Genomic DNA, 8,401 nt, shown 5'->3' with positions numbered 1-8,401 from the left:
CAAAGTGCGGATAAAATACCGCATTCTAAAATACCGCAATTGCAACACGTGCGAGTTGCGCTCTCTCTCCAAAAATAAATAAATTATAATTTATAAAGGATTTATACGCTAAACACATAATGTTAAAAAATAAAAGAAAGCCAGGGATGTTTGTAAGTCGATCTAGAATTGTAGTATATTTATTTGGCCTAACATTTGCTTGATTTAGGTGCGGGCACCGAAAAAACCATCGAAGAATGCCGAAGATTCACCTGCTGAGGATCACAGCGACCAGGAGCAGTCCACTCCCAGCAGCGATGATGGCTTCGATGAGCCAAAGCCCACTCCCGCCAAGAAGGACCAAACGCCCACTACCAAACCAAAGAAGAACAAGTTCAAGCAGAAAGATGAGACCAAGAATGTGAAGCCACCCACGCTGGAGGAGATGAAGGAGCTGCGCGACACCCAGAACCTTTTTCACTCCAATCTCTTCAAGCTGCAGGTCAAGGAGATGCTGCAGGAGCTGCAGTTGAAGTCCAAGTACACAGATTTCATCGACAGCTGGCTGGAATCCTTCACCGCCTTCACCCGTCAGCTAAAAGATGGTTTAATGGAGCGTACCCACCTGGAGGTGCCTCTGAATATTTCCCAAAAGCCAACTGGCTTCGTTTTCTCCAAACCCACCAGGGAACCTTACCTGATTGGAGCCGTCTCCACGGGCACATTGCTGGGTCCCAAAATTGTGGTGGATGTGGCTCTTGAGATGCCAAAGGAATCCCTGCACAAAGACGATTACCTAAACCTTCGCTATGACCAAAAGCGAGCTCTATACCTGACCTATGTGACGGAGAGGATGAAGGAGTCCCCAAATTACGCAGAGGATCAGTTCAGCTTCAATTACTATGCAAACAATCCGCTGAAACCGGTGCTGGAGCTGACCCCAGTGGCCAAGCAGGTTACCAAGCACTTGCAGGTGCGCCTCTTCATCACTGCCCCGTTGAGCAGCTTCAAGCCGGGCAGGTTCGTGCCCTGGAATAACAATATTCGCCCATCGTTCTTTGGTGACGAGTGGGACGAGGAGGAGCCGTTGCCCTCCACCCAGCACTACAACGCCAACGTACTGTTTGATCTGACTTTGTCCGAGAACCAGGATTATTTGGAAAAGGCCTTCAAGGGCAGGCGCAACTTCCAGGATGGGCTTCTGCTACTTAAAGTATGGCTGCGTCAGCGAGGATTGGACATAGGATTCAGTGGCTTTAGCGCCCACATCCTGGCCGCCTTTATTGTCTACTTAAATTCGCATCGAATTCTGCATCAATCGAGCAGCAGTTACCAGGTGGCGCGCACCGTGTGGAACCAGCTGGCCAACACGGACTGGACCAAAGGCATCAGCCTGGCTCCTGCTGCAATACAGACGGAGGAACTGAGCAAGATGGCCACTCATTATGACGTCTGCTTTTTGGACTTTACTGGTCAGCTAAATCTGTGTGCAAATGTTCCGCTTTCTGTGTACCAGAGGGTGCGAGAGGAAGCCAAACTGGCGGTGGATCTTTTAAACGACATGAAGCTTAACAGTTTTCCACTCATCTTTATGCAAAAGTGTCCCCTGTACAGTAGGGTGGATAACATTTTGAAGTAAGTGCAGCTAACGTTTGCAATCACCTCAAAGATTAACTCTTCTGTTCTCCAGGATTACCAATTATTCTTGTGTAAATCAAATGCTTATGCTGCATTCCCAGCCGCGATTAAAGTATGATTATGCCAAGTACGGCTACCCGCAGCTGTTCCAAGTGCTTACAGAGTAAGTGGACAATGGGACTTTTCTAAGCTTAACTATAATAAATCTAATTTGTAGGCTCCTCCAAAAGGGTCTTGCTGAGCGTGTGCACTCTATTCTACCTTTGGAAACGGCATGTACCGCCTGGCCTGTGGAAAGCAAGGCTCCTGTGATAGGAAAGCACATTCAACTGGGTCTGATACTCCAGCCAGATCACGCCTACGAGGTGTTGAACAAGGGACCAGCGGCCAATGAGGATCCCGAGGGAGCTGAGGAGTTTCGACGTTTTTGGGGAGAAAAGTCAAACCTGCGGCGGTTTCAGGATGGCAGCATCACCGAAGCTGTAGTTTGGGGCACCGCCCAGGATGCTCCCTCGAAGAAACGGCTAATTGTACGCCAGATTGTCCTGCATCTGCTGGAGCATCACCTACAACTGGAGAGCAAGGATGTGCAATATATCGCCGCCGAGTTGGACCAGGTCTACCACCTGACTCCGTGGTTTAAGGTGAACAAGCTAAAGACCAAGATTCCACTCGATCAGGACACCGATGCGGAGGCACTCAGTCCGCACGTCATTCGCTGCTACGATGAATTGGCAAGGCAACTACACGGGCTGAATGACCTGCCGCTAGAGATCGTCTCCATATCGGGCACCTCTCCGGTTTTCCGTTACTGCGAACCCCAACCAGTCCTGCCACAAGCGCGAATGGCAGAAAAGTACATCCTAGCAAACCACGTCCAGCGTGTGGTAATCCAACTGGGTCAGAGCGGCAAGTGGCCCAACGAACTTGATGCGCTGCGAGCTCTTAAATTGGCCTTCCTCATTGAGATTGGCGAGAAGTTGGAGTCGCAGTGCCACCTCAAATGGCTGATCTGCATCGAAGGTCTTTTGGTGCTAAAGCAGGGCTACTGTTTCCTCATTCAGCTGGCCCACACCAAGGAGCTGGCGTTGCTCAAGAAGAAGGTAACTGAGCGTGGCATAACCACATACGTAGACAATCCAGAAAGTCGTTCCTTGGAGCGCCAGCACTACATCCTGCCAAAGGTGAGCGGGGCATTGCATTCGCTGCATCAGACCCATTCGGCTTACGGTCCCACTGTGCTGTTGGCCAAACGATGGCTGGCCACCCAACTTCTGGATGAAGGACTGTGGCCTGAAATGGCCACCGAGCTTCTGGTCGCACATCTCTTCCAGCAGCGGTGTGCTCCACAGGCCATAGAAGCGCCCCAAACCGGATTCATTCGCTTCCTGCAACTGCTCGCCCACAGCGATTTCAATGGCGAACTCTTCCTGCTCAACTTTAACAATAGCTGGCAGGGTAAGTCCTTTGTCGTTGTCTAAAAATATGATAAAGTAACAATAAATTATAATTTGTAGAACAACAAATTGCCGATCTGGAGCACAGCTACCGCAGCGACCGCCAAAGTTATCCTCCCCTGGCTGTGGCCACCTCCTACGATATGCAGCATGCCGGACGTCTGTGGACCTCGGATGAATCCCCCAGCCAGCGGGTACTGGGACATGTGACGCGACTGGCACGCCATTCCCTCGAGATTATCGAAACCAGCATAATGTCGAAGGATCTAAGGTTTGTGCGGCCTGCGCAATTGTTTCGAGCTTCCAACGAGGGATACGATTTGGTTATACAACTCAAGCCGGATCTGGTTCCCAATACGTTGAGCTTCGACCTGGGATCTCCATTTGTGTCCTTTAGCCAGCCCAACTATCTCTTGCCCCCAGCCGGTGCAGATCGTCTTGCAAGGATTGTTGAACAATTGAGGGTAAGATATAAACGATTTCGTATATATTTGGAAATTCTAATTTGTTTTCCTTCTGCGGGCTAGTCTGCCTACTCCGACTTTGCTGCCTTCTTTTACAATCCCCATGGCGGCAAGGAACTGGCCATCGTCTGGCGCCCACCCTCTGTATTTGCACCGAAGCCATTTAAGGTCGTCGAACTCCAAGCCTGCACTCCTTGCGACAATGGAAAGGTGCAAGTGCTCAAAGAAACGCTGATCGAGGACTTTAAACTCCTCTTAAAAGATTTCTACCTGCGCTTTGCCACACCAGAGGAGCTCAAGCGGGAACAGCATGAGCATCAAAAGCCCAAGCGATACTTTAATGCCAGTAAGCAGGCGGATGAGTCCAGTACGAAGCCGAAAAAACAGAATGTTCAAAAGGATACTGAGCAAGAGGCACCACCCAAAAAGAAGCGCCTCATCAAAAGCTCGGCTCTGAAGGCCTTGAATTAGTTGTAGCCATAGCTTATTGCCTAGCTGTGTAAGTTAACAAGTTTTTTAATTTAAACAATTTTTTGACGTAGATAGATGTTGAAAAATATAATTTTTATGAGCTCCAAAAATCGCATATAAAGAAAGTAGAAATATAGATGTGAATAGGAAAAGTACAAGATCACTGCTGTGAGTCCTTGTACCTGCTTCCCATTTGGAGCCTTGTTGGCGTGGAAACTGGAGCTTTGTTGATGGTTCGTGGGTAAAGAGTTTTACTCAGTGGAGTTGACCTATAGAAGTCCTGTTCCTCCATCCTTAAAGGCCTTTCCAGTTTCTGAGTACAGGGTCTCCTTTCAAAGCATTCCCTATGCCGACCTTGTGGACCGAGATCAAAGTGAATTTGTCGCGATGTGCAAGGCTGCTCCGGCGGACATCTGGAAGTGTGAACCTGAGGTCGTACATGGGCCATCAGCTCCGGTTCCACGCAGGTCTGTTGGGACTTGCAATGTCCACAGGGCTGATGGCTTTTTTCCGATGTCGTATATTGGCATTCATCCGATGTACATGACTCGGCGGAGGACGTATTGCTCAGGTGGCTAAATGAGGTATTGCAGCCTGTGGAGAAAGTTTTCGGCTGCGTCTGATGAGTCGAGTTCTGTTGCTCCTTTTTCACAATGGGATTTGGACGAGAAGAGCTCTGGGTTTGACAAGCCGAGTTCTGCGGCGGCTCCTTCTTCACAATCGGATTTGTACTAGGATAGTCCTGAGTTTGGCAAGCCGAGTTCTGTGGTGGTTCCTTCTGCACAATAGGAGTGGTCTGAGTTTGGCAACTCGCATTCTGAGGCGCCTTCTTTTGCACAATAGGCGTCGCACTAGGATAGTTCTGAGTTTGGCAGCTCGAGTGGTGCGTCGCGGACCTGGGGCAGTGCTGGCAGCCGGTGTTCGTCATCAGGCCACTTGTAGAGGTGCCGGCACTGTAGCAAAGTGGAAAAACGTGTTCCGGTCCTGCCTTGTTCTTGGACCATCCCAATTGAGTGGTCACGCTTGCAACTGTCCTTGTTCGGGAGGAGACGGGCTGCAGGAACGGACAGGGAGAATTGGCCGTGTTCGAAGGGTGCTTCACATCCGCAACATGGTCGACGTCCATCTGAAAATTGACTCTCTTCCGCGCGGTCTGTGCCATAAGATCCTCCAGAGTACAGATATTCGTGGTGGTTGCGGTGGGCAGGGAGAAACCCACGTGCGCTGGCGGAGTCGAGTCCACAGGACAGAGCTGTCCGTTAGATCCCAGGCGACTGTAGCTAAGCATTCGGATGTCCTCCACGCGACGTACATCTTGTTGGGTGAGCACGAAGATCTCATTGCCCACGATGATGGGAACTAAAAGAGGGAAAAATGAGTTAGCCTTAAAAATATCTAGCATACCAAGAGATTGGTACTCACTGTGCACAACTGGTGCCGCCTCCTCGGACACTTGCATCACCTTCCTTACTGTGGAATTGTTGGCCATCGTCTTGGATTAACAAATAATTTTGAAAATATTTTAGAAATATTTCTGAGAAAATTACACAGGTACCTACACAATTTTTGTACACAACAAAAAGAAGAAAGAAACCTTGATAGCTCAAAGTTTAAATATGTTTATTAATGGAGAGCGGTGCAAAAGATCAAAAACAGGTTTAAAAATGACGATCTCGCCCATAAGTTAATAATTGCTTAAGTGAAACATACAGTTTGAATCGTAAATTAATTCATTTTGAGGCAGTTAACATAAAGGAATAATAGTATTACACACTTTTCAATACAGTTCTGCTTTTCCCAACCAAAAAATGGTATTAAATCAAGGGAACAATCAAGAGCCGAAACTCACAGAAAAATACTTGATTGCAACACTGAAATTATTTCCTATAAACCTTATACGACGTTAACTTTAAGGAAAATATTACAGAAAGTTTCTTTCTATAGATATAACTCTAGACCTCGCTGAAGGTCCTGTGTTTTCAGTTCCGTTTAACTGCGAATGGATTCCTCTTTAACATTGGGCGCAATGTTAGCTCCCGTCGTAAGGGAGTCCTTTTCCTTGTTTCCAAAGTCCGGATACAATTTAGCCACTTGCCCCAGCGGCGTGCAAAGGCGGCCGGAGAAGTCCAATCGTTTGTTGGACTGACTTCGTTCCGCCGAGGAGATGATATCGAGCAGGGATCTAGCGAGAATGAAATGATTAGTACATGAACTTGGTTAATAGATGATCGACCTACCTTTGCCCGCAACTGGACATGCGCCGCTTGCTGGCCTTGAGCAGGCTATTGGAGTTGTTACTGCCACTGCCACTTCCGCTGCTGAGGGGCTCTAGGCGCTCAGGAGAGAGTGGGGATTCCGTGTAGGAGCGCAGGAGACTGGCGCCTGGTTCCGACTTAAGCGGCGCATCGCCGTAGGCAGCACGTAAACTTTGCAGGCTTTCCAGCAGATTCTTGTGATGTACAGTGGTGGCGTTCAGCTGAATAAGCTGCTCCAGCTCCCTATACAGCAAGCGATACTGGTCCTTGGCCTTCGATATCTTTAGTCTAATCCGAAAATATAAATAAATGATAAGTTAACTATGGCAGATCCTAACGTATAGCTTCCTACCTTGCTCCGTTAGTGTGTGTGAAGGGCAGAACATCACCGCGCGAGGCGCTCTTGTAGAGCTCATGAATGTGCTGCTGGCACCGCACCTCCTCCTGTTTGTCCATGTCTTCCTTAACCAGCAGATGCAAAAAATGCGGTAGCCAACTGATCTGTCGCTGCAGGTGAAACAGGATCGAGGAGCTGGTGGTCAGGGGGAAGTAGCGTGGCAGCCGCCGAGACAAATTGGGTGCAGAGGGATCCTTCACCTTTAGCGGCACCATGCGCGACATCTTAATAAGCTGACCCAGTTCAGCGGTGCGATAGTCCGGGACCCGTCCTCCGGGTCCATCGGTAATCGCCGGAGCCTCGTCCATGCAGGAGCGCGTGATGCACAGGGAGTGGACAAATATTTCGCCACCGCGGGCAGAAAGCATGTGGCTGGTGGCCTTGGAGCCGGTCTTGCGGGGCATTTCCAGAAGTACTGAGCGTCCGTTCAGCAGAAAGTTGATCAGGCAGGAGCTGGGACGCGAGGTAACGTCCACGGGCGTCACTAGGAACTGGCCCAGGCAGGGTTGCAGGTCCGCCGAGCCGCAGCCACGCGGAGTGCACCACTTGAGGGTCACAGTCTCGTAGGTGGCGCCCTGCTTGATGCTCGTGGGCAGACTGAAGTCTGGGCCACAGGTGATCGAATGAGCCCGCCGGCTGTGCAGGATTTCCACATCGTAGTTGGCGCTGGAGTTGGCGTTCTGCTCTTCCTTCATGGGAATGTTGGTCACCGTGGTGCTGGCCAGATCGTAGTGGTTCAGGATGAGGTGCGTCAGTTTGTACGAGATGTCCGGAGCACTGACCGTGTGGATCTCGACGTCCAGCAGCGGTGAGATCTTGAGCAGACTGCGGTTGGTCACCAAAGATTCGACGCCCAGCGGCACAATGTTGAGAATGACCAGGTGGCAGTGATCGATGGCCAGGCCCTTTTTGGCGGGCGGTGCTGCCAGGGCGTTTTGCTGCACGAGAACCGTGTTGAAGATGTCCTCCAGACTCTTCATGCTGGTGTTGTCCCGCGCCGAGGTGATGCATATAACGCGACCCTTATTGGGAATGCGTGGCAGATCCTCCTGACCACAATCAGCCATTGCCGCCAACTGCTCATCCGTGGGTTCGGCAAGCGCCTCGATGGCGGCTCGCAGGCCATGGATAACCGAGTAGTCCGAGGATGTGGGAACGTTGCGGGACGGTACGCCCACCATTACCATGGCGTTCATCACGTGCGACATGTTCTGCGTGCTGGGACTCCAGGTATTCACGATATGCGCCGCCGTATCGGAAACTATAAATCGCACGTGCTTCTTGCCCGGAAAGAGATCCCAGACCACGCGGCAGTACTCGATGGAGGACTCGCAGGCGCACGTCCACAGGCTCTTGCTGAACTGGGATCCACCTCCGGATCCTGCAGCATTTCCCGCGGCTCCTGGCCCTCCGCCGTCTCCCGAGGGCTTTCCCTTGAGGAAGTCCAACGAGATGTACTCCTCGCTGGCGATGCTGAAGTACCGCGTGTGGTCCAGCACGAAGATGGTCTTCTGGTTGCGCTCGAACATGGTGGGGTCGCCTGGGCAGCTAAAATCGCATGAAAATCAAACAAATGCCAAATCTTAATTGTTTACAGTCCTCGTTCACCATGAACAGCTGGTTTGCAGTGGTGAGTTCAGACCGGCGGAATTTTCTGGCAACGCCGGGGAAACTAGAGGTGAATTACCCAAAATATTTAAGCTCCATTCACACAAGTCTGAGTTTTAATTTAAAAAACGT

At 50.4% G+C, this 8,401-nt stretch overlaps 3 protein-coding genes across 3 annotated transcripts; 1 reads left to right on the top strand and 2 right to left on the bottom strand.

Moving 5' to 3' along the window:
* Mat89Ba (nucleolar protein 6 Mat89Ba) lies at nt 1-4,119 on the top strand. Its single transcript, XM_017071007.4, has 6 exons — nt 1-152; nt 209-1,614; nt 1,670-1,780; nt 1,835-3,075; nt 3,135-3,538; nt 3,602-4,119. The coding sequence occupies exons 1-6, from the start codon at nt 120-122 to the stop codon at nt 4,007-4,009; spliced, it is 3,603 nt and encodes a 1,200-aa protein (XP_016926496.3). The 5' UTR covers nt 1-119; the 3' UTR covers nt 4,010-4,119.
* Mst89B lies at nt 3,602-5,574 on the bottom strand. Its single transcript, XM_017071010.4, has 2 exons — nt 5,432-5,574; nt 3,602-5,368 (listed from the first exon to the last, which is right to left on the bottom strand). Exons 1-2 carry the CDS (start codon nt 5,496-5,498, stop codon nt 4,170-4,172), a joined length of 1,266 nt encoding a protein of 421 aa, XP_016926499.4. The 5' UTR covers nt 5,499-5,574; the 3' UTR covers nt 3,602-4,169.
* A 38-nt stretch (nt 5,575-5,612) lies between these two features.
* On the bottom strand, nt 5,613-8,290 carry asun (integrator complex subunit 13 asun). The gene is made up of 3 exons (XM_017071036.4): nt 6,617-8,290; nt 6,247-6,552; nt 5,613-6,191 (listed from the first exon to the last, which is right to left on the bottom strand). Exons 1-3 carry the CDS (start codon nt 8,188-8,190, stop codon nt 5,999-6,001), a joined length of 2,073 nt encoding a protein of 690 aa, XP_016926525.4. The 5' UTR covers nt 8,191-8,290; the 3' UTR covers nt 5,613-5,998.
* Nucleotides 8,291-8,401: the final 111 nt, after the last annotated feature.

Source organism: Drosophila suzukii, chromosome 3 (assembly GCF_043229965.1).
Source record: "Drosophila suzukii chromosome 3, CBGP_Dsuzu_IsoJpt1.0, whole genome shotgun sequence".
NCBI classification, from domain to species: Eukaryota; Metazoa; Arthropoda; class Insecta; order Diptera; family Drosophilidae; genus Drosophila; species Drosophila suzukii.
The sequence above is the reverse complement of the archived record's forward strand: the minus strand, read 5'-3'. Positions and strand labels throughout refer to the sequence as shown.

Bases quoted from the DNA above. Each gene is read 5' to 3' on its own strand.
- Mat89Ba (XM_017071007.4), top strand. From the start codon at position 120: ATGTTAAAAAATAAAAGAAAGCCAGGGATGTTT. The intron at 1,615-1,669 runs GTAAGTGCAGCT...TCTGTTCTCCAG, and splicing joins AGGGTGGATAACATTTTGAA to GATTACCAATTATTCTTGTG. The intron at 3,539-3,601 runs GTAAGATATAAA...TCTGCGGGCTAG, and splicing joins GGATTGTTGAACAATTGAGG to TCTGCCTACTCCGACTTTGC.
- Mst89B (XM_017071010.4), bottom strand. From the start codon at position 5,498: ATGGCCAACAATTCCACAGTAAGGAAGGTGATGCAAGTGTCCGAGGAG. The intron at 5,369-5,431 runs GTGAGTACCAAT...TCCCTCTTTTAG, and splicing joins GGCGGCACCAGTTGTGCACA to TTCCCATCATCGTGGGCAAT.
- asun (XM_017071036.4), bottom strand. From the start codon at position 8,190: ATGTTCGAGCGCAACCAGAAGACCATCTTCGTGCTGGACCACACGCGG. The intron at 6,553-6,616 runs GTAGGAAGCTAT...TTTTCGGATTAG, and splicing joins ACACACACTAACGGAGCAAG to ACTAAAGATATCGAAGGCCA. The intron at 6,192-6,246 runs GTAGGTCGATCA...CATTCTCGCTAG, and splicing joins ATGTCCAGTTGCGGGCAAAG to ATCCCTGCTCGATATCATCT.